Raw genomic sequence first — 25258 nt, 5'->3', positions numbered from 1 at the left:
CTGTCATACTTAAGATTTAGGCCCGGTGTGGTGGCTCACACCTGTAATCCTAGCAATTTGGAAGCCAAGGCAGACAGATCACTTGAACCTAGGAGTTTGAGACCAGTCCAGGCAACACGGTGAGACCCTGTCTCTACAAAAACACAAAAATTAGCCAGGCGTGGTGGTGCGTGCTTATAGATTCAGCTACTTGGGAAGCTGAGGTGGGAGGATCACCTGAGCTTGAGAGGTCCAGGTTGCACTGCAGTGAGCTGAAATTGTGCCACTGCACTCCAGCCTGAGCAACAGAGTGAGACCCTGTCTCAAAAAATAAATAAATAAATTGTATCACAATCATGGTTACAAATTTAATTTATCCAATGAGAACCTGGATGACAGATTTTTTTTTTTTCTTTTTTGAGACAGAGTCTCACTGTGTTGCCCAGGCTGGAGTACAGTGGGGCAATCTCAGCTCACTGCAACAGGAGGACAGTTAGGGGCACAGGTTTTAAGATTTAATAAGACTTTATTGTTGGCACATGGAGTTTCCCTCACGTCCTGAATAGACTGATGTGACTATTTTGGGGACCTCCCTAATTTGGGAGAAAAGAGTGAGAAAGCCATGTTCTCAGATTCTTTACATTTTTCATAAGGCCTAAGACACGTCTGGTGGCTCACACCTGTAATCCCAGCAAACACCTTGGAAGGCTGAGAGGGGAGGATGGCTTGAGTCCAGGAGTTCAAGACCAGCCTGGGCAACATGATGAAACCTCATCTCTACTTAAAAAAAAAAAAAAGCTCATTGAAGAAGACGCAGTTGTAGGTGCTATTGATCGCTGATCCACACACTCCTGCTCCTGACTCACTGCTGTTCACTCCCACCAAGGAACAAGTCAGTCAGGAAGCTGCGCAGCAGTCATGGCTCTTAAGGATACTGGAAAAACACCTGTGGAGCCAGAGGTGGCAATTCACCGAATTCCAATCACTCTAATGGGCCACAACGTAAAATCCCTGGAAAAGGTGTGTGCTGACTTGATCAGAGGCGCAAAAGAAAAGTATCTCGAAGTGAAAGGACCAGTTCGAATGCCTACCAAGATTTTGAGACTCACTACAAGAAAAACTCCTCGTGGTGAAGGTTCTAAGACATGGGATCGTTTCCAGATGAGAATCCACAAGCGACTCATTGACTTGCACAGTCCTTCTGAGATTGTTAAGCAGGTCACTTCCATCAGTACTGAGCCAGGAGTCGAGATAGAAGCCACCATTACAGATGCTTACGTCAACTATTTTAATCAATTGATTACCAGGTGTTTAAAAAAAAAAAAAGGGCAGGGGGTCGGGCGCGGTGGCTCACACCTGTAATCCCAGCAGTTTGGGAGGCCGAGCTGGGTGGATGACGAGGTCAGGAGATCCAGACCATCCTGGCTAACATGGTGAAACCTCATCTCTAATTAAAATACAAAAAATTAGCCGGGCGAGGTGGTGGGCGCCTGTAGTCCCAGCCTCGGGAGGCCGAGGCAGGAGAATGGCGTGAACCCGGGAGGCAGAGCTTGCAGTGAGATCGCACCACTGCACTCCAGTCTGGGCAACAGAGCGAGACTCTGTCGCAGAAAAAAAAAAAAAGTCCTGAGACCCGGAAGCAGTCAGAAGCAATCATTACCTGCTCTTTCATTTGGGTGTTCTGGCTCCTTCACTCACATTCAGTTGTCACCCACACCAAATAAAACTCTCTTAAAAATGTCTTATCTTTGTTCTCCACGATATACAAAACCAGCTAAAAGTATTTCCTTCAATCTTTGCACACATTTGTCCCCCCTTATCAAAGGAATCAGAAAGATCTGTGTGTCCTGGCTGGGCACGGTGGCTCACGCCTGTAATCCTAGCACTTTGGGAGGCTGAGGCAGGTGGATCACCTGAGGTCAGGAGTTCGAGACAAGCCTGGCCAACATGGTGAAACCGCGTCTCTACTAAAAATACAAAAAAAAAAAATTAGCCAGGCATGGTGGCAAGCGCCTGTAATCCCAGCTACTCGGGAGGCTGAGGCAGGAGAATCGCTTGAACCTGGGAGGCAGAGATTACAGTGAGCCAAGACGGCGCCCTTGCACTTCAGCCTGGGGGACAAGAGGAAGACTTCATCGCAAAAAAATAATAAAATCTGTGTGTCTACACTAGATACCGTTAGATGGCACATATAATAAAAAAAGTTTGTGACCTATCATCTATCCCCAAAGTTGAGAAACAGACAGACAGAGTTACAAACAAGCTATTATAAAAGATTAATTACTATACCTTGCTTTTGTGAGGAAGGGAAAAGGCTTTTTATTTTTAATTTTTGCATACAAAAAGAACCACAAGCTTAGGTTCTACAACTTCAGGCACAGGTCCAAAGGAAATTCAGAACTCAAAAACTCACCAGTCTAACAGCAGCTCCATCATGCACACACACACACGCACCCACTTTTTTTTTTTTTAATTTTTTCCCCTTCCTCCCTTCCTTCCTGGCTTCCTTTTCTCCTTTCTTTCTTTGACACAATTGTGCTTCTAGTGGCAAGCAAATAAAAATACCATAAAGAATGCCAGGAGATAATAGAGGCCCCAAGACAGACAATCAAAAATTATTATTGGACTGGGTGCGGTGGTTCACATCTGTAATCCCAGCACTTTGGGAGGCCAAGCCGGGCGGATCACTTGAGGTCAGAAGTTTGAGACCAGCCTAGTCAACATGGTGAAACCACGTCTCTACTAAAAAATACAAAAAAATTAGCCGGGCATGGTGGTGAACGCCTGTAATCCAGCTACTTGGGGGACTGAGGCAGGAGAATCGCTTGAACCCAGGAGGCAGAAGTTGCAGTGAACCAAGATCATGCCACTGCACTCCAGCCTGGGTGGCAGAGTGAGACTCCATCTCAAAAAAAAAAGAAAAAAGAAATCATTATTGAGCTCAGTGCGTTGGCTCACGGCTGTAATCCCAGCACTTTGGGAGGCCAAGGTGGGCAGATCACCTGAGGTTAGGAGTTTGAGACCAGCCTGGCCAACATGGTGAAACTCTGTCTCTGTTAAAACTACAAAAATTAACCAGACATGGTGGCTTGTGCCTGTAGTCCCAGCTGCTCGGGAGACTGAGGCAGGAGTATCACTTGAACCGAGGTGGCAGAGGTTGCAGTGAGCTGAGATTGTGCCACTGCACTCCAGCCTGGGCAGAGCAAGACTCTGTCTCAAAAAAAAAAAAAAAAAATATATATATATATATATAAACTCAGTTGATTTCCTGTTGTCTGCTACCTGACAGATCACTAAATCACCAGCCCTTCCCAGGAAACTACAAGAGCCAGACCTCTAATTTCAGCGTGTTGTGCAGTAAATGGAATCTCTTATATGTACCATCTCCATTCCTCCAACAAACTGCAAGAAGAAGAAACTTATTTTCAGGATGGTTTCGGCAAGTAGAATGGAATCCTTTTGTATGCGCCATCTCAATTCCTCTAAAACTACAAAGACAAAGCACTTAGACTACTGTATTTTGCTCAAGAAGCTAAATGGAGTTGCTTCCAAGCATTATGTGGTTTCCCAATAAATTATAAGTGCAGTTTCCCAATAAACTACAAAACCTAGACCTCTGTGCTTCTGGTATGTTCTTCAGCATGCTGAATGGAGTCTTCTACATCTGCCATCTGTTGGGAGCAGGCCCCCAAATCTGGCCATAAACTGGCCCCAAAACTGGCCGTAAACACTGTGACATGCTTGTGATGGCCTTGACACCCACGCTGGAAGGTTGTCATTTTACTAGAATGAGGGCAAGGAACACTTGGCCCACCCAGGGCAGAAAATCACTTACTGAAACCACAAACAATAGCATGAGCAATCTGTTCCTTAAGGACATGTTCAAGCTGCAGATAACTAGCCAGAGCCCATCCCTTTATTTCGACCCATCCCTTTGTTTCCCGTAAGGAATACTTTTAGTTAATCTATAATCTATATGTAAATATGTGGGTCAAACTGTTCGGGGCTCTCAACTCTGAAGGCTGTGAGACCCCTGATTTCCCACTCCACAACCTATATTCCTGTGTGTGTGTCTCTAATTCCTCTAGCCCAGCTGAGTTGGGGTCTCCACAACTGAGCTGGTCTCAGCAGCCATCTCTCTCTCTCTCTCTCTCTTTTTGTTTTTGTTTTTTTTTTTAAGGACAGAGTGTCGCTTTATTGCCCAGGCTGGAGTACAGTGGCACAATCTTGGCTCACTGCAACCTCGACTTCCTGGGCTCAAGCGATCCTCCCACCTCAGCCTCCTGAGTAGCTGGGACCACAGGTATACACCACCATGCCTGGCTAATTTTTGTATTTTTTTGTAGAGACAGAGTTTCACCATGTTGCCTGGGCTGGTCTCGAACTCCTGGGCTTAAGCCATCTGCCTGCCTCACCCTCCCATAGTGCTGGGATTATAGGCATGAGCCACTGTGCCTGGCCTACATCCACCATCTCGCTTCCCCCAATCTTCAAGTGCTAGACTTTGTATTTCCAGTACGGTTTTACGCTGACTTGAGACCCCTCTAAGCATCATTTCAGTGCCCTAGTAAACCCTAATGTTTAGATATTTGCATATCATAGATATTGTTCAGCATAGCAAAAGGAGTTTCATACCTATACTATCTTAAGTTTCCAAAAGCTATAAGGGCTAGACACAGATCCTTCCACTTTATTGTTCACCTCTCGCAATGCAACCCCTACATGCTCTAATAATTGTGCTTCCCATATGCAGTTAACTGTGGTGATTTGAGCCTTTTAAACACAGAACCTGACTTTGCCTCCCCAACCTCCCCCCAACAAATTACATAAGCTGAATACTAGTATTTCCAGTCTGTTGTTCAGCACATGGAATGAAATGTCCTAGTTTCTCCATCATTACACCCCAACAATTTCAAAAACTGGGTTCTCAGCCTCCTAGTATGTGATTGAGCATGTTAAAGGGAGTATCATAACAGAACTCCCAATTCTGTAACAGATACAAGTGCCAGACAAGGCAACTTCCATTTACTTTTCAGCACAGAGAAAATACACTATCTCATTTTTCTTTTCTTTTTTTTTTTTGTTTGAGATACAGTGGCTCATGGTCAGGATGGAGTGCGAGGTGGCCATCTCAGCCTGCAACCTCACCTCCCGGGTCCAGGATTCTCACTGCCTCAGTCTCCTGAGTAGCTGGAACTTCTGAGCGCATCACCACGCCCAGCTAATTTTTTGTTATTTTTTGAGTGGGATTTCACCATGTTGTTGGGCCAGTCTCCTAACTCACAGGCTCAGGTGATGGCCTCATAGGCCTCAAAGTGCTGGGATTACAGGCATTGATCCTGTGCTGGCCCACTGGCTCTTTTCTTTCTTTTTGCTTTCTTTTCTTTTTTTTTTTTGAGGCAGATCTTGCTCCATTGCCCAGGCACAGGTGCAGTGAAGCGTGATCTCGGCTCATGAACCTTAGCTTCCCAGGTTTCCATTCTCCTGTCTCAGCTTCTTGAATAGCTTCTAGGGACTACAGGCATATGCCACCAGGTCCTGGCCTTCAATTTGCGGTATTTTAGTGGAGATGGGGTTTCATGTGTTGTTTGGATGGTCTCCATATACACAATACATCGATCTGCCACGCCTTGGCTCTGTTGGGATTACAGTGAGCCACCCTTGCCTGACTGTGTCGCTTTCTAACAAACTGTAACCTTAAATGCATTTATATGTGCCTCTTTAGGACACCTAAATTGGGTTTACCCACTAATTATAAAAGCTCAACAATTGGCCTTCTGTACCTTGTTCAACACAATGAGGAAAGCATCTTTAAATGGTGCTGCCCCATTTCCAATGGGATGAGAGTGAGATTTTACTTCCAGTGAGTTTTTCAGCCTATTGGATGGATGATCTTGAAAGACACTCCAAGAAACCACTAAAGGAAATGCTTCATTCCACTATCGTGTTCACTGTGCTGAATGGTGTGTTTTACTTCTACCATTTCGCTTTGCAACAACTATAAAAGCTATTGTACTGTGAGGGTTAATTCCAGCAGGCCTGAAATTAGCTTGAACTGTTCTGAAATTCTTGCGTGGCAATGACCCCTGGCCAAGGGCATGAAGCATACGGATTAATAATGTTGCTTTTTAACCATCAGTCTGAGGAGCTTCAGGGAAACTTGTACTAGCATCAACTTTGCTTTTTGAAAACAATGACATAAATGATTTGCACCTGGTCTCAGTGAGACCCCTCCATCCCCTGCCACAGGGTTCTGCTGTTGAGGCTGGTTATGCCTTAAGACTATGTCTATGACCAGCAAAATATAAAAATCCCCAACTGAGCCTCCATTTTGGACGCCCCTGTTTCCGAGGTATTCCATGCACACATCAATGGTTTTTGATCCAACAGAGAAAGTGCATCCTGCCATGTTCCTTAGAGAAACTAGGACAAACTAGGCCTATCTGGCCATGAATAGCCTTTGACTGAGATGCTGCTTCTTACTTTACTGCGTTTTGCTATATTGTGTCCTCTTGCTGTAATAAACTCTAGATGTTGGATCTGTTCAGTAATTTTTTAGCAGTGAAACCCAGTTTAACTTCCACTTAATGATTACACAACTGGCCAGGCGCAGTGGCTCACGCCTGTAATCCCAGGACTTTAGGATGCTGAGGCAGGTGGATCATGAAGTCAAGAGATGGAGACCATCCTGGCCAACATGGTGAAACCACGTCTCTACTAAAAATACAAAAATTAGCTGGGTGTGGTGGCGCACGCCTATAGTCCCAGCTACTCAGGAGGCTCAGGCAGGAGAATCACTTGAACCTGGGGCTGAGGAGGTTGCAGTGAGCTGAGGTCCGCCTGCAGCCTGAGTGACAGAAGAGACTTTGTTCTCAAAAAGCTGAAGTAGCGGTGAGAAATACACCTGTAATCCCAGCACTTTGGGAGGCCGAGGCGGGCGGATCCACAAGATCCGGGAGATCAAGACCATCCTGGCTAACGAGGAGGTGAACCCGTCTGTACTAAAGAAAATATAAAAATTAGCGAGGGCATGGTGGCGGAGTACCTGTAGTCCCAGCTATTAGGGAGGCTGAGGCAAAGAATGGCGTGAACCGAGGAGAAGCGGGCTTGCAGTGAGCCGAGATTGCGCCATTGCACTCCAGTCTGAAGACAGAGCGAGATAGATGCCAAAAAAAAATTCTCCTAACTGCACTTGTATATGTGTGTTTGATTCAATATTTCAAATGTTTTACGTTACCTAAAATATATGCCCCCAAAGGCCATAAATCTATACTCCCATTATGTTGTTCAGCACACTGAACAGGGTCTCTTCCACGCACGATCTGTGTTATCCAAGAAACTACAAGATGCTTGTACTTCCCTCAAGATTTTCGGCATTATGAGTTGACTTTCTTATGGGCACCATTCCAGTTATCCAGCAAATTTTAAGAACTTGGCACTTACATTTCTAATATATTGCTCAGAATACTGAATGGAGGACAAGAGGTCAAGGGGTTTAGAAGCTGTGGTGTTGAAATATCATTTATAAGGTACTGAAACTACCAAAATTATGGCAGGGATAGTGTAAAGGGAGTGACTGTGATGCAGGCACTGCATCTTCAGAGAATTAGGAGAGACTCAGGCGTCTCTACAAGGCTGCAGCAAGCAGGGCTGGTCTAGTCTGATGACATCAGAGTCAAAGCCAGAGACTTTAGAGAGTAGGGACAGATAATGGTCTTAAGACAGCAAAGAGAATCTCACATCCAGACCCAGGGACAGGGAGGTGAATGTGGGAAGCATGGTTCACCGAAGGAAAACCACGGTGCTGTTACTAGAGTATTCTGGTATGGATGCTAAGTGCTGGGTGAGTGAGTGCCAAAGTGATCTGAAGTGCCAAAGTGGTCTGAAGCTCGCTTTTTTTTTTGAACCTGTTGCCCAGGCTGGAGTGCAGTGGCACCATCTTAGCTCACTGCAACCTCTGCCTCCCAGGTTCAAACAATTCTCCTGCCTCAGCTGGGATTACAGGCATGTGCCACCACACCTAGCTAATTTTTGTATTTTTAGTAGAGACAGTGTTTCACCATGTTGACCAGGCTGGTCTCGAACTCCTGACCTCAAGTAATCTGCCCATCTCAGCCTCCAAAAGTGTTGAGATTACAGGTGTTAGCCACTGTACCCAGCTGATGGGATAGAAGCTTTCTGAGGGAGATGAACTGGGGGGTTTACATGGTAGACTAGAGGCAGGAGGGGGAAATAAATTACAGGTATAGCTATAGACAGAGCTGAAAGGGGTAGGGGACAGAGGTAAGAGGGCAAAGAGAAGCAAGGTGTGGGTGTAGAAATAGGGTCATTGAGGACTACATCTTCACACATTTCATTTGTGTGTGGCCTGGCACGCCCCTATGGGACCTTCAATTGGAAGCCTCAAGTCCTGTCACTGATATGTTGAACATGTTTGACACATAGATTGTGACCACAATGCCACTTTACCTTGGCTACAGCTCTTTCACACTTGAATCAGTGGGGGTAATCTTCCCTAGCGCTTGGATGAACACAGCTGTAGGCGTTTAACATTCTCTCTTTTTCCTAGGTATTAAACAGTAGGGGCTCCTACTTGTGACACAAAGCCTTAGCTGACACAGGAGACACAGTGGGCATTGGAGAATGGGTTCCAGGTAAGTGTCTTCTTGTTGAAGTTGCACAACAGCCTTGGAAATAGTTAAGTAATATGGGGTCCGGGTTGTTTTTTGTTTGTTTGTTTGTCTGTTGCTCATAGTTCCCTACACATAGTCTGATCACTTGAATAATTAGGACATTAAATTGCAGTATCATTTGGATGCACACCAAGTACAAAATTAACATTGCAGAGCAGACATCCCACAGTTTAGCTAAGTTTTGGCATTTGTGGATTTTTTTTTTTTTTTTTTGAGACAGAGTCTCGCTCTGTCGCCCAGGCTGGAGTGCAGTGGCCGGATCTCAGCTCACTGCAAGCTCCGCCTCCCGGGTTCACGCCATTCTCCGGCCTCAGCCTCCCGAGTAGCTGGGACTACAGGCGCCCGCCACCTCGCCCGGCTAGTTTTTTGTATTTCTTAATAGAGACGGGGTTTCACCGTGTTAGCCAGGATGGTCTCGATCTCCTGACCTCGTGATCCGCCCGTCTCGGCCTCCCAAAGTGCTGGGATTACAGGCTTGAGCCACCGCGCCTGGCCGCATTTGTGGATTTTTAAAAGCATAACTGCAGCTTCTTTGACGCTTCTTCTTCAAGAGGTTGGGCTTGAACCTCTACGGCTGCTCCCCATGAGGCTGGGGTTGTGACTGTTTCCATGAAGAGAGTAGGGTGGAGTTATGTGACCTCGGAGGCTAAGACATAAAAGGCCATGAAGCTTCCTCTTTGTTTACTGGAATGCTTGCTCTTGGAGCCCTGAGCTGCCATGCAAGACTTCCAGCTACTCCAAGGCCACCATGGAGAAGCCTCCTTTAGGTGCTCCAGTTAGTCTGCAGCCCTAGTGCCCAAGTCATCCCAGTGCAGATGGCAGCTATGTGAGTGAACGAGCCTTGAGATCGGGATTAGCCAACTTTTTATCTAAAGGGCCATACTGCACAGCTTTGTGGGCCACATAATCTCTGTCACAATGACTGTGTTCTGATAACATTTATTTGCAAAAAGAAGCCATAGGTCCGCAGGCTATAATTTGCTTTACATGATTCTAATCCCCACTATTTGAGCCTAAGGTCCCAGGCAGATATGGAGGAGCAAAGACAAGCTATTTCCCCTGTGCTCTGTCCAAACCTCCGATCCACAGAATCCAGGAATCTAATGAAATGGCTGACATTTTACACCCATTATGTTTGGGGTGGTATGTCAAACACCGGTAGATAGCTGAAGAATATTGTACAAGGCAGGCCTCAACAAGAAAGTGAGATTTGAGCTGACTTGGAGGAGAGTCAACTGGGAAGCTGTGTGTCTGGGGGAAGAGCATTTCAGGCAGAGGGAACAGCCAGTGCAAAACCTTTCGGTGGAGGAGTGCTTGGTATATGTGAGCAGTAGCAAGGAAATTGCAGGAGAACAGCTCTGCTGAGGTGCCCCTGGCAATCTTGCACATCTCTAGAGGCCATGTAGGCAAGGTATGATCATGGTCTGAGCCAAGTCTTGTGGGACTGCCCTGCGATTTCCCCTAAAGCAGGGATAGGTAAGCCTGGTGAGGAGCCACTGGGAGGCAGTTTCCTATCCCTACCTTGCGGGAGACTGCTGCAAGGCCATTTCTCTTCCTTCTCCAATGTTTCAGTTGACTGCAGGACTTTCCATATCCCTCCCTCCACCTCCCAGCCCCCTTCCCTCCAAGCATACAGCACCAGGCTCCTGTGAAGTCTATAAAACTGCTTGGTGTAGTTTAGACTTGGCTACTCAGTGGCAGGGCTCATGTTGTCTTTTTTTTTTTTAAATCATGTAGACCCATAGGATAACAATCGCCCTTCCAGTTTGGTGTTATCCTGTGGGCCTAAAGATGCATGGAGCTGACACCACACTGATTTTGCTTTTGCTGTTGGTGTAAGTAATAACCTGTCTAAATCCATCTGGGCTGCTTGTCTTCTTCCCGTAGCCAAATCTACGGGAATTGTCTAGCCAGTGTAGGGGTCAAGGGACTGCTTGACAAGAGACCAAAGTAAATGGAAGAGGCGTAAGGAGGTGAGGCCAAAGAGGAAAGGGGACCAGGTCACATAGAACCTCGGAGATCACTGCAGAACCTTGGCTTATGCGGAGAGACAGCAGGAACCACTGATAGGTTTGGGGAGATTTGAGCAGAGCAACATGATTTGGCTCATGTTACGTTGTTAAAGGGACCACCTTAAAATACATTCATTCTAAAAGTGTTACCTTTAAGAAACTATGTATATAAATTAAGTTACTGTTGCCATTATTAGTATAAGTAGTTACATTTCTCTTACGATTCACTCTCTGCTACTGCCTCTTGGACCCTGCACACCTTGTGGAGGTCCATGAGAGTAACGTGCTGTGGTTTCCCCTCTCCCAACTCCTGCTCTGCACTTTGTCATTCACTTTCATCTCCCTCCTTGAGTGTCACCTCTCTCTGGCTTCTCAAGGAGCCACAGCAAAGCGTCCTTCCCCAGGAATCCCTCCCCCAGGGGCGGTGAGCTCCTCGACGCCAGGGCCGTGTAGCGCACCTCGGGCCAGGTACCCAGGAGGCACTCGGCGGCGAGCGGAATGGATGTGGAGGAGCGCTCGGCAGGGAGCGCTGCCGCCGTGGCCTTGGCCTCTGGGAGCGGCGCTGCCAGGGTTTTCTGTGTCAGCCAAGCCTGGAATGCGGGGGCGCCTCTGGACCCTCCTCTTGGGTCTGGGGGCTGCCTCGGGCACCCTCCACTCCTCTCCCACCTTCTGTCCTTCCCTATCTCCCACCCACAGGTGTGGGGCTCCGGACCCGAGCAGCGGCCTGAGCCGTCTCCTCTGGACCTCCAGCCCGCCCCTCCCCTTCACTTCTCTCTCCAGCTCCCTCCTGGTCTCTCAGCCCCCTCCCCTTCCTCTCCTCCCAGCTCCCCGCCGTGCGCCCCACGGTGGCCTTCGGCCCGCCCCTCCTCTCCAACCCCCTCCCTTTCCCCTTTACGCCCCTCCTCCCCCTCGTCCTCCCGCCCCCTCCCACTCCAACCTGCGGGGCCCGCCGGGACTCGCCCCCCTGCCCGCCCCTCTCCTCTAACCCTGGTCGGCCTCGGCTCGGCCCCCGGCCCGCCCCTTCCAGCCCTCGGCACCACCCGCCGGCCGCTGGGCTCCACCACTCTGCACTCGCTGCCGGGGCCGCCTGGACAGGGAGCTTCGCTGGCGCGCTTAGCCGGCGACAGGGCAGGTTCGGGACGTCCATCTGTCCGTCCGTCCGGAGAGAAATTACAGATCCGCAGCCCCGGGATGGGGCCAGCTCCGCTGCCGCTGCCGCTGCTGCTGGGCCTCTTCCTCCCCGCGCTCTGGAGTAGAGGTGAGTGCGCCGGCTGGGGGCCAGGCGAGGGGGTGGGGGCTCCGAGGACGAAGCAGGGGGCTCAGGGGAGTGAGCGCGTCCACAGGGGCGCGCCTGGCTGCTGGACAAGTTTGCAAACACCCTCCACCCACTGCGGTGCCAGAGAAGGGGGCGCAGGCGAGCCTTCCGTCCACTGACCGCGGCCCCTCAAGCGTCCCGAGGGCACCCAGCCCGGCTTGTGGGTGCGCGTCGTGGTGAAGCCGGGTCGGGGTCGGGGCTGCAGCCTTCCCTCTTCACGGCCGAGGAGGAAATCGAGCTCCGCTGGGCGCGCTGCAAGTCCCGAAGTTCCTACGAATGGAACGTAGGTAGCAGGTCTGGTCTGGAATGCGACGAGAACTTTCCACTAGACAGAGTTGCATGGTGGAGCCCCACTCTGGCGGGAGTTCTGGGGGCCACAGATCCGGTCTCCCGAGGGACCGGCGTGGGGCGAACGAACGGGCTGCGGGAGTCGGAGCTGCAGTCCGGGAGCCGCGATAGACTGAGGCCGAGCGTCCGGCCAGGGAGGGACGGCAGTCCTGGCTGCTCCCACTGGGCCCTTACGGACATTATTAGCATCCCTTTGTAGAGGCACCCAGAGAGTGTGGGGACCTGGAAAAGGGGAGCGTTCTTTTCACTCCTGTTATGGCAGAACAGAACTTACGGTGCTCGACAGCGTTTACTTTTATCTGGACGCAGCCAAGTGTTGTTACAGGCTTTTTTTTTTTTTTTTTTTTTCTGAGACCGAGTCTCCCTCTGTCGCCAGGCTGGAGTGCAGTGGCGCGATCTCGGCTCACTGCAATCTCCGCCTCCCGGGTTCAAGCGATTCTCCTGCCTCAGCCTCCCGAGTAGCTGGGACTATAGACGCGCGCTACCACGCCCGGCTAGTTTTTGTATTTTTGGTAGAGACGGGGTTTCACCATGTTGGCCAGGATGGTCTCGATCTCATGACCTCGTGATCTGCCCGCCTCGGCCTCCCAAAGTTCTGGGATTACAGTCCTGAGCCACCGCGCCCGGCTTGTTCCAGGCATTTTAATACAAGATGCTGGATGGATAAGTGGAGGCAAGGAAGGCCGGTTTCATTCTGCATGAACAGCTTATTTGGGGAGTGAGTGATGAACAGATTTCAAGTTTGATCGCTGATGCACTTCTTGAGGAAGCTGGAATAAACTTACCAGGCTTTACCCGAAAGAGAAAGAAAGGGGGAAAATGCTAAATAAACACATTCCAAGTATTTACTCTTAGCTAAAAGATTTCTATTTCCATTCAGAATGCAGATTTTCTCTCTTTTGGTCGTGAATGCACTTGACTAGCCTTCACCTATTATAGTCAAAGATGTTTTTTAGGAATACCTGGAAAGCTTAATTTATAGTCAAGTAAGTTACTTAAAAGTTTTTCCTTTGAGATTTTCCTTTGAAAGCTCATTTACTCAAATGAAAAATTCTTAAACAACGCACCCCTTTTTCCACATTAAATTACATAAGCAATTTATAATTTGGGGCAACACAGCAATTTGAAACAAACTTTAAGAGCCAAAAACCAGGCAAAGAACGAAAGCAGTTCTGTTCTCCACGGCCCCCACACCCCCCACCAAACCTTCAAAAATTCCTCAGCATTTCTGCCAGACCCGTTTTCATAATCTGCTGCAAATCTCTTGTATGTTGCTACTAGTGAGGGTTGGCCGTGAATAGTCTTGGAGGTAGTGAATGTGGTGAGAACTATGGAGAAAGTAATGGGAACGACAGTTTTGTGTTAAATACTTAAAGATTGGAGTGCTTTTGTTTTCCTAAATTTTTAAAAGGCTGTAATAAAAAATGTTTGTAGCTGACAATCAACTTTAATCAGACAATCATAAAAAGGCCTTTTAAAATCCACCCAACTGAAAGAATGAAAAGTTTCACCAATTGTTCTTCTTGCACTTTTTGCTTTTTGTTTTGAACTTTACCTGTGAGATGTCTGACAGTTTTACGTCTCACCTTGTGAAAAGCTTAAAGAATGGGATTCTCACTGGCAGAAGTACAGCACAAAGGAGTGCTGTATGAAGAAATTAAAAATGGAAATTGGACTCTTCATCTAATTTTAAGATTTTCCTATTATACATTGTGGGTCTGAGTGCTTTGCCGACCACACAGGAGAGACAGAGAGAGAGAAAGAGATAATGAGAATGTGTGTGTAGATTCTACACTGTAGAAGCATAGAGGAATGGATAAATAAAATTTAAGCATCACTTTAACCCAGGAATTCCCCTCTGCCCCCCAACACACATACACACCACACATCTGACAAAGACATGCACACACAGAACTGGAACTGCCAAACCAGGAGCATTTTGAGACTTTCCAGTCTTTCCTTTCTGCTCAGTCTCTGATGGGGGTGCCATTGAGCAGCAAAATGAGGCAAGCGGTGGCTCTCTGAAGGGCCAGGGAGAGAATGGAGAAAGGTAAATATAGATGTCGGTAAAAATGAACGCATTATGAGGACTTAGCTCATGATGAGGCTATGTGTGCAGCTAAACTCAACCCTTAGAGTAAATTAGGCTTTTGAGATCCTTTAATGTTAGTATTTCTCTTCCAAACTGATATTGTAACATGTATTCCAGTATATGGTAAACATCTTCCCAGAGGGAACTTTTAAGTTGTTCTGTTGCTTGTGGGCTTTATTACAAAGGCTTCAAATGCTTTTTGAAAGTACATGAAAGGGTGCCGAGGCGGTGACAAGCCTGTAATCCCAGCACTGGGAGGCAGAGGCGGAGGTCAGAGTCAGGAGATGGGAGACATCCTGGCTAACACGGTGAAACCCCGTCTCTGCACTTAAAATACAAAAAACTAGCGAGGCGGGCGCCTGTAGTCCCAGCTGCGGGGCTGAGGCAGGAGAATGGCATAAACCGGGCCGAGGCTGCGGTGAGCTGAGATCCGGCCACTGCCTCCTGGGGTGACAGGCCGAGACTCCGTCTCAAAAAAAAAAAGAAAGTACATGGTGCTGTTTTAAAATGAATACTTTTAAGGTGGTGGCCCATTAAAGTGCCGAACTAGGATACTTTTGCTGTTGCTTTCTTTTCTTTCTTTTTTTGGCAGGGTCTCATTCTGCCACCCAGGCTAGAGTCCTGTGGCATGATCACGGCTCACTGTAACCTCAACCTCCCGGGCTCAAGTGATCCTCCACCTGAGTCTCCCAGTAGCTGTGACCACAGGCACATATCCTGCATGCCTGGCTAATTTTTTATTTTTTGTGAGACAGGGGTCTCCCTCTATGTTGCTGGCTGGTCTTGAACTCCCTGGCCTCTCAACATGTGGGGATTATAGACATGAAACCACCGTACTAACTTCAGTCTAATTTTAAAAATTAACATGGAATTTTTTTGTTTGTTTTCGGGGATTTAAATATATTCAAACACGGGACACAGTAGGACGAGCTTGATCTGAGTACTACGCCTTTGCGCTCTGGGTTCCGTAGTCTCACCTCGAAGCGCCAGGTAGGATTACAGGCATGCGCCACCATGCCCGGCTAATTTTGCATTTTTAGTAGAGATAGGGTTTCTCCATGTTGGTTAGGTTGGTCTCGAACTCCCAACCTCAGGTGATCTGCCCGCCTTGGCCTCCCAAAGTTCTGGGATTACAAGTATGAGCCACCACACCCAGCCAATAATTATATTTTTAAATCTTAATTTTTGAAAGAATTTCCAGATAATTGTAGGAGAAGGGCCAGTGAGTTACTAGTCAGCATCAGTCAAGAAGAGGTTCAATCCTTTTATGCCTGTGAATTAGGAACATGCTGAAGGGTAGAAAAACTGAGCTGGGACCTTGAACACACATGTGAAACAGCCGCTTTCCATGTAATGGCCAGAACGAGATTTTGGAAATGAATCTGATTGTGTTTTCCACTTGAAAATCTTCCAGTGGCTTCCTGCTCCCTACTAGAATTTGCAGAGACTCACAGCGAACCTCTTTGACCCATTTCCATTCACTTGCCACTTGTTCCCACTACTCCAGCCACCTGTGTCTTCTTTCTAGGGCCTGAGCAGCCTTTGCAAGTGACTGTTCCCTCTGGCTGGAACCTTTTCCCCAAGATCTCAGCATGCTGGCTTCTTCTCATCCTTTGGGTTTCAGTTCAGAGGTTCTCCTTGAGAGGCCTTCCCCAATAACCACCCCACCGTGTCCTCCACGCCTTCCACTATCCACCATTTAATTTCCTGTCTTCACTACTCCCTTCAATCAGTCCCTCCACTCCCTCCTACTTTCTTCCTTCCTTCCTTCCTACTTTTTCCCTTCCCTTCCCCTCCCCTCCCTTCCCCTCCCCCTCCCCTCCCCCTCCCTTCCTCCCTCCCTTCCCTTCCCTTCCCTTCCCTTCCCTTCTTTCCAGAGTCTTGCTGTGTCACCCAGGCTGAAGTACAATGGCACATTCTCCACTCACTGCAACCTCCGCCTCCCAGGTTCAAGTGATTCTCCTGCCTCAGCCTCCCTAGTAGCTGGGACTACAGGCACCTGCCACCACAGCTGGCTAATTTTTGCTTAGTAGAGGCGGGGACACCACGTGTTGAGGTCAGGCCTGGTCTCGAACTCCTGACCTCCAGGTAGTCTGCCTACCTCGGCCTCTCAAAGTGCTGAGATTACAGACGTGAGCCACTGCACCCAGCCTTACCTTTTTCTTTGCTCGTTTTCCTCCACTGTCCCCCCACTACAGGGTAAGCTCTTGGTGGCAGGACTGCTGTCTTGTTCACTGCTAACACTGCATGGAGCTCATAGGGTGCTCAGTGAGTATCAGAGCACAGCATGAAAGAACCAAGCCCCTGCATGTCTTGCCAGGTGCTCCTCACCCTTCTCTTTTTTTTTTTTTTTTTTTTTTTTTTTTGAGATGGAGTCTGGCTCTGCCGCCCAGGCTGGAGTGCAGTGGCGGATCTCGGCTTCGCTGCAAGCTCGCCCGCCTCCGGGTTTTGCAGCCATTCTCCACCGCCTCTCCAGCCTCCTGAGTAGCTGGGACCACAGGCACCTGCCACCTCGCCCGGCTAGTTTTGTATTTTAGTAGAGGCGGGGTTTCACCGTGTCGGCCAGGATAGTCTTGATCTGCTGACCTCGTGATCGCCCGTCTCGGCCTCTAAGTGCTGGGATTACAGGCTTGAGCCACCGCGCCTGGCCGCTCCTCACCCTTCTCTTTTCCTGCTGGCTTTTCCAGAGACAGAATGGCTGGAGCTCCCATGCCCTCACATTCGAGGCTTGGTTAATAGAAAACAATCTTTTATTTTGCTGTGATGCCAACGTGATTTCATTACTGGAGGAGCTAGTCAATTAACACGAGAGGGATTTTTGGATTGTGTTAATCCCAGACATATTTTATATTGTCCTAACTTTTCCAACTAGAAAAAAAAATGTCAGAAGGTAATTTTTCATGTTAAACACAGTTCTAACAACTCCTTGCTCAGGGGCAGGTAGCCCTTGATGCCTTGACTTTGGCCCTTGTCATTAGTTTAATCTTAACCCAAAGCATATGGCTTTGAATTGGTATGTGTCTCAGCAGGAGGTTAATTATTAGAAAAACTGAAAGGGGGGCTCACACTATGTGATGCACACTATGCCTCTGGGGATGGGAATGAAAGTGTTAACCGGGACTGGCCTCTGGGGCTTTGGGGGTGGTGGTTAACTTTCAGGACCTCTCTTCCTTTTTGGGTACAGTGGGAGGCTCTGTTGCATAGAATAGTTAGGAGGACGTAATGAGCTAATGGTAGGTGATACGTGCTTAAAATATACTTGCCATTATTACCAATGGCTCTCCTCCATTCTTCTGAACTCAAGTTTGGGGGAAATGTTTTTCCTAGACAAAAAGTGTTGGGAGGAGGGTTCTTTTCTTACTGAAGCGTTTCCTGAATGGTCCACCCTCCATTGTTCAGAATGCTTTGGTGAAGGGGCCCTGGGATGTCGCCCTAGAGTGCCCAAGTCCTTTGCTGCAGCTCTCTAGGGTTTTGTTTACTAGTAGTTTGAGCAAAACCCACCCAGGACCAAGCAGTTCTCCAAAGAAGCAGGGCCCGCCCTGACTGCCACTCCCCTCCTCCCCCTGCCCCCATACCTTCCCTTATGGAGTTCAGACTTGACATAGTACAGGAATAGCTTCCTGTCATGTGCCTCTCAGGAAGGTATAAAAATGAAGTTCAGTTCCTGTTCAACTTTTCCCATATAACTCTTTTCCAAAGTGAGTGTAGTTTCTTTCTTCTTTTTTTTTTTTTTTTTGGTATTTGTTTTGTTTTAGGGTTTTTGCGTGTGAACATCCAGAAAATTCTTTTGTTTTGTTTTGTTTTGTTTTTTGAGATAGAGTCTTGCTCTGTCACACAGGCTGGAGTGCAGGTGGCGCAATCTCGGCTCCCTGCATCCTCCACCTCCCGGGTTCAAGCAGTTCTCTGCCTCAGCCTCCTGAGTAGCTGAGATTACAGGCACCCACCACCACACCCGGCTAATTTTTGTGTCTTTAGTAGAGATGGGGTTTCACTATGTTGGGCAGGCTGGTCTTGAACTTCTGACCTTGTGATCCACCTGCCTTGGCCTCTCAAAGTGCTGGGATTACAGGCATGAGCCACCGCGCCCGGCTCAGAAAATTCTTTTCCTTCTTACCACATTGAGCTAGGTGTTCCCAATGAGGTCAGCTGGCTGCAACATAGAGAAAATGAGGCTTTGGTTCTTAGAGTAGATTCCATGTACAGGTGTGAGTATGTGTGCACAGGGTGGTCTTGTAGGAAATGGAAAGGGCCGTGAGCCCCAGGTGCACTCCTGGCTCCTGGTGCTTCCTGCTTGATGATATGGGTGAGCCAGCCCTCAGGTGCCCTGGAGGGAACCCTGATTACTCTCCCTCTGGCACTCTGGGCATTGGCTAACCCTTGACCAGAGTTAAGCCAATTCCATCTCTTTTCATTCTATGTCCCCCACTCCTGCCTCCAGCTGAAGTGCTAAAAATGCAGCCTGGCAGGGGCAGAGAATTCCATTAGGATCAGCAGGCCCCTTTTGGAGAGCAAGAATACTAAGAATACCTGCCCTCCTGGCACTTCCTCCCTCCTAGGCCTTAGTTTTCTCTGTCTGAACCATGGCTGTTGAACTGGGTGAAAGATTCTTAACCACAGGAAGGGAGGGCCTAGATCTTCCCTAGTTTTGTGAGACTCTGCGGCTGGACAACCCACCCTTCGTGGGAGCTGTCACATTTTCACTCTCGGGGCCACTGTCAGGCAGCAGGATCTGGGGACATGGCCTGCATGTGAAACCCTGGGCTGCTATGGCCAAGTCACCTCCTCAGGTCCTGGTGTTTCAGAGTGATAAAGGAAGAAAGGGTGATTATGTCTTGAACATTTCATTGAGAAACCTACACTCAGTTCTTTTTTTTTTTTTTTTTTTTTTTGACATGGAGGCTCACTCTGTCACCCAGATTGGAGTGCAGTGGCGCGATCTCAGCTCACTGCAGCCTCCATTCCTGGGTTCAAGCGATTCTCGTGCCTCAGCCTCCCAAGTAGCTGGGATTACAGGCACCCATTACCACGGCCGGCTAATTTTCATATTTTTTGGTGGAAACGTTTCATGATGTAGGCTTTGTTGGTCTTGAACTCCTGACCTCAGATGATTGGCCCGCCTTGGCTTCCCAAAGTTCTGGGATTATAGGCGTGAGCCAATGTGCCCAGCCAGAAACCTACACTCAATTTTAAAGCATTTTATTTCGTCCTTCTTGCCTAGCTCTTCAACTATCAGTGCTTCTTTCACTCAATGGTAAATGGATTTTCCATGCATCTTGGAGGTGGCAGGGAGAAGGGGCAGAGGGAGTGAGAGAGAACAGATGTTGGCTTTATGTTTGGAACAAAATTACACCAAAAGCTAAGAACATTTATATTTGTGCTTAGAGAAACCCCATTTCATTTCAGAAGCTCAATGCCTGGATTTTTGTGCCAGCACATTTTCCACTTGTATGTTTCTCCTTGTACTCTGTGCCTTCCATGTATTTCTGTGGGTTCCTTCAAAACAAGATCCGATCCTCACAGGGTTAGTGCTCTGCCCTAGGTCACTCCGGGAGGGGTCCATCCTCCGGATTTAGATCTCAGGTTGGCACTTACACAAATGCTTCCTGACGGATCCCTTTTTTTGTGTAATCTGCTTTTTCCTTGAGGATCTAGATATCTCAGCATTCAGGGACAGTAAACATCTTAGAACTTGCCTTAGCTGTGGTCTTGCCTCTCATTAGAGACACAAAGGAAAGCCTTGTTTATTTTGGAGAAGGAATTGTTTTGTTATTTTAAGCCTTAGGGCCTTGTTGTTAGAGCTACCAATAGTAGGTTGGCTTCATTATGGTTTTGAAAATGATCACTTTCACAAGTAAGAACGGGCTGTCTTAGTGGAGAATATTAGAACAGAGACTCAAACTTAACTGAAAGTTGTTTTCTGTCACTGCGCTGCTTAGGGAATTCTCAGTGAGGTGATAAATATTCATGGACTCCCCAAGTGTTGTGTGTGCCTGGAGGCCAGTTTTTCACTTGTTCCAATTAATGGCAGGCTGCCTCCACACAGGAAGTGAAACCAGCCTTTAAGCCTTTTTGCAATTCTGGCACATGATTTGAAGATTTGGTGATGAAAACAATGTTCTTTGAAAGTTTTGGAGCAAAGGAAAAAAAGCAGCTTTTTAGATTCACTCTTAGTTTAAAAAATAACCACTTTGGGAGTTGAAAGATGGAAGTTCTCATCCCAGCTTTGATAGGAACCTACAGGGACAGCTGGGGTATAGTGTCTCCTCCTTCTAAAACTCCACATCCTCACTTGTCAAATGAGAAAGCAGAGAGATGATTCTGGGCCCCTTTGGGGCCGAACACTGATTCCATCTAAAGGGGAGAGGGTGGGAAGGGATACTTTCTCCCATGCAGTTTGGGACACAGAGTCTCAGCCTGAGTTTGACCCTCAGCCCTGTGCCTGACTCTGGGTGTGAATATTCTTAGGCATCAGCCTAGAAATGGAGATGGAGGCTGTGTGAAGAGTTTCATTAAAGATGAGTGACGCAGCCGGGCGCGGTGGCTCATGCCTGTAATCCCAGCACTTTCGGAGGTCGAGGTGGGTGGATCACCTGAGGTCAGGAGTTTGAGACCACCCTGACCAACATGGTAAACCCTGTCTCTACTAAATAACAAAGAATTAGCCGGGCGTGGTGGCACATGCCTGTAATCCCAGCAGCTTGGGGGGGCTGAGGCAGGAGAATCACTTGAACCCAGGAGGCGGAGGTTGCTGTGAGCCAAGATTGTGCCACTGCACTCCACCCTGGGCAACAATAGCAAAACTCTATATCAAAAGAAAAAAAAAAAGAGTCATGCTAGTGGGTTCTTTGCTGTTGACAGCTGCCATTCCCTGCCACCTGGGCTGTCGGTTCCTCCAGGAAGTACCCTCTCCAACTCTATCTGGGGCAGTAGAATAGTCTGGAAACATGGAGGAATATTTCTGAGAATACTGGATCTCCCCAAACGCATATGACCTCTTCCTGCTAAATCTTCTGGGAGCATGGGCTCTTGGGTTCTGAGAGACAGAGGGGTGGACTAAGCTTTTTCTGGGTTGGATGGAGTGGGGCATATCCTCCCGAGGGGGAACAGCAGAATATTCAGGATCAGAGAGAATGATGTCATTTTCAAAAGTTTATTCATTCGATATTATGATGTCATTTTATATTTGGAAATTTAAAAAATATGTTGTGATATAAACTGTAGACTGTAACGCTCTTGAATATTCTGGCTGGGAAGATAAGGATAAGGACAATGATTCATGACAGGGGTTCTCAACAAGAGGTATGCTTCAGAACCACCTAGAAGTGTTTCCACAGTGTAGAAGCTCAGGTTCCCAGGACCTGTGAACTCAATCTTTGGGACTGTGGCCCTGCCTTGTGTATGTCCAAGCCATTCTGTGCCACCTCTTCCATTACACTCCACTGATGCAGTACGTCTGATGCCTGATTCTTGGGGAATGGTGGGGAGCCTTTCTCTATTACCCCATCCCAGGAGGGGTATGTATCAGAACCTGGCCATTGAGGGTAAGAATAAGTGATTATGCTTATCGAAGGAAGGCAGCAAGTCCTGGACAAAGTGAGAATGTTGAGCTGGATGATTCATTAAGCTAAGTGCCCTTAGGATTTTAGGACCTATTGGTGGAAGGAGATACAGCTAATCAGGTGGGCCAACCAGTAAATAGTAAGGCCTTTCCCTTTTTACCATTACATTTTTTCCTCTTACCTACTCTTTATACTCACATCTTATTATACAATATTTAGAATACGCAAAAGGATGTAACAGGTAATAAAACTCACCTGTACTCACTACTTGGCATAAGAAGTCAGACATTAACACCACAGTGGAAGTCCCCGGTCGTTCCTCTCTCCAGTGTCATCCCCTCACTCCCACCCAGAGAAAACCATTATCCCACATTGGGTGTTTCAATTCCCATGCATCTCTTTATCCTTTGACCATGATTGACATGATTATGTTGGTAACACTCTATAGTGTTGTTTTGCACCATATCAGTTGGGTTTTACATTTGATTGCATGTAACAGAAAATCTTACTTCAGTGGTGTAACCAAAAGGGGAGTATTTTTCTCATACAACAAGCCGTCTGACGGCAACCAGGTTGGGATTAGACAGTGGCTCCATGATAAAGTCAGTGACCTGGCTCCTTGCTCTGACATCTGTAGTGTATGCTTTTAGAACACGTTGTTCCTTAAATGGCTGCTGTGCTTCTGGGCATTTCATTTGCTTTCCGGGCAGAAAAAAGCAGAAGGGCAAAGGACAAAAAGTCTCATACCAGCTGAGTCTGTCCTTTTTATCAAGAAGGTGACTGGAACATCTCAACACCAAAAAACAAGCCATCCGATTAAAAAATGAACAAGTGGCCGGGCGCGGTGGCTCAAGCCTGTAATCCTAGCACTTTGGGAGGCCGAGACGGGCGGATCACAAGGTCAGGAGATCGAGACCATCCTGGCTAACACGGTGAAACCCCGTCTCTACTAAAAAGTACAAAAAACTAGCCGGGCGAGGTGGCGAGCGCCTGTAGTCCCAGCTACTCGGGAGGCTGAGCCAGGAGAATGGCGTAAACCCGGGAGGCGGAGCTTGCAGTGAGCAGAGATCCGGCCACTGCACTCCAGCCTGGGTGACAGAGCGAGACTCCGTCTCAAAAAAAAAAAAAAAAAAAAAAATGAACAAGTGATCTAAACCTATTTCTCAAAAGAAGACATACAAATGGCTAACAGATAAATATATTAAAAAATGCTTCACATCACTAATCATCAGGGAAATGCAAATCAAAATTACAACCAGGTTTCATCTCATTGCATTTAGGATGGCTATGTCAAAAAAGCAAAAAATAACAAATGCTGGCAAAGGTGCAGAGAAAAGGGAACTCATACACTGCTGGTGGGGATTTAAACTAGCACAACCACTATTGTGGCAGGCCAGGTCTCACTAACGCAGGCCTCTGTAACAACAGTTCCAGCACTGAGTAATAGAGCCAGTGCCCCCATACAAAGGCTGGAATGTAATAAAAACCCACTGGAAGTTTTGCCCAGGCCTTTCCTGGGCCTTGAATCATGACAAGATAATGAAGGAATTCTTAACGGGCCCCCTTTAGGATTCAACGAGTTTTATTGGGGATCTGAAGAAACTCCCCAGACCTCCACAAACAAGTTTATTGGGGGTCTGAAGGAACTCCTCAAACCTCCATAATTTAGCAGGAGACAAGATAATAAGGGTAATCACCCCAGCACCTGGATTTACTTAGATTAAGTACATTTACTGAGGCTCCAGAAGAAGGTCCTCAGCACTCAGATCTTAGTTATAGATTAGAAGAAGTTAATCACTTATGTCTTTAAATGAATGCACACTTACATGTAGACATATAGCTTAGAAGGTATGTAAGCCCTGGAAAACTTTATAATTTTGAGTTGGTCTGGGGGTATTTTCCAGGCCTTCTCACTGTACCCAGTTACAGAAATAAACTCCCTTCTTTCCCAGTCCATCTGCATCTCGTTATTGGGCCATGAGAATAAGCAGCCCAACCCTTGGTTTGGTCCAGGAACGCTATGGAGAATGGTATGGGGGTTCCTCAAAAAACTACAGATAGAACTACCATATAGATCCTGCAATTGCACTTTACTGGTCATTCATCCAAAAGAAAGGAAATCAGTATGTCAAAGCGACTTTTGCACCCTCATGTTCATTGCAGCACTATTCATAATAGCCAAGCTAAGGAATCAGTCTAGGTATCCATCCGTGGATGAATGGATAAAGAAAATGTGGTATAAGCTTTGGCAACATGGCAAGACCTAGTCTCTACCAGAAATAAAAAAAATAGCTGGACATGGTGGTGCTTGCTTGTAGTCACAGCTGCTCAGCAGGCTGAAGCGGGAAGATTCTTTGAGCCCAGGAGTTTGAGACTGCAGTGAGCTATGATTGCCTTACTGCACTGCAGCCTGGGCAACAGACTGAGACCCTGTCTCTTAAAAAAAAAAAAAAAAAAACTATATATATGTGTTTGTATAAATACACACACACACACACACACACACAATGGAATACTATTAAATATTTAGCCATAAAATAAATCCTGTCCTTGGTGGCAACATGGATGGAACTAGAAGACATTAGATTAATTAAAAGAAGCCAGGAACAAAGTTAAACGCCACATGTCCTCACTCACAGGTGGAAGCTAAACAAAACAGTTGATTTTTGTAGAAGGAAAAAGTAGAACAAAGGATACTAGAGCCTAGAAAAGGTAGGAGGAAGGGGAGGATAGGAATAGATTCGTTAAAGAATTCAAAATTACAGCAAGATAGGAGGGATAAGGTTAGTGTTCTATAGCACTGTAGGATTACTATAGATAACAATAATATATAGTTTCTGTTTGTTTGTTTGTTTGTTTTCGAGAAGGAGTATTGCTCTGTTGCCCAGGCTGGAGTGCAATGGTGCAATCTAAATGGCGCCATCTCCGCTCACTGCAACCTCCACTTCCTGGATTCAAGCGATTCTCCTGCCTCACCCTCCCAAGTAGCTGGGATTATAGGCACCTGCCACTGTGTCCAGCTAATTTTTGTATTTTTAGTAGAGAAGGAGTTTCACCATGTTGGTCAGGCTGGTTTTGCACTCCTGACCTCAGGTGATTCACCTGCCTCAGCCTCCCAAATAGTGCTGCGATTACTGGTGTGAGCCATTGCGCCCAGCCAACAATAGTGTATAGTTTCGAATAGCTAGAAGGAGGATATTGAATATTCCCAAAACAGAGAAATGATAGACGTTTGAGATGATGGATATGCTAATTACTCT

At 47.3% G+C, this 25258-nt stretch overlaps 1 protein-coding gene and 1 pseudogene across 1 annotated transcript in view; both read left to right on the top strand.

Moving 5' to 3' along the window:
* Positions 1-286: 286 nt before the first annotated feature.
* LOC101017782 lies at positions 287-1363 on the top strand (annotated as a pseudogene).
* Positions 1364-11624: 10261 nt separating this feature from the next.
* MERTK (MER proto-oncogene, tyrosine kinase) overlaps positions 11625-25258 on the top strand; it is a 133624-nt gene continuing 119990 nt past the window's right edge. Inside the window, exon 1 of the mRNA XM_021925202.2 lies at positions 11625-11942. Coding sequence (XP_021780894.2) covers positions 11876-11942 — 67 coding nt within the window. The 5' untranslated portion in view covers positions 11625-11875. The remainder of the gene's footprint in view (positions 11943-25258) is intronic.

This window comes from Papio anubis, chromosome 14, assembly GCF_008728515.1.
Source record: "Papio anubis isolate 15944 chromosome 14, Panubis1.0, whole genome shotgun sequence".
Classification (NCBI taxonomy): Eukaryota; Metazoa; Chordata; class Mammalia; order Primates; family Cercopithecidae; genus Papio; species Papio anubis.
Note: the sequence above shows the minus strand (reverse complement) of the source record. Positions and strands in the feature narration are given on the sequence as shown.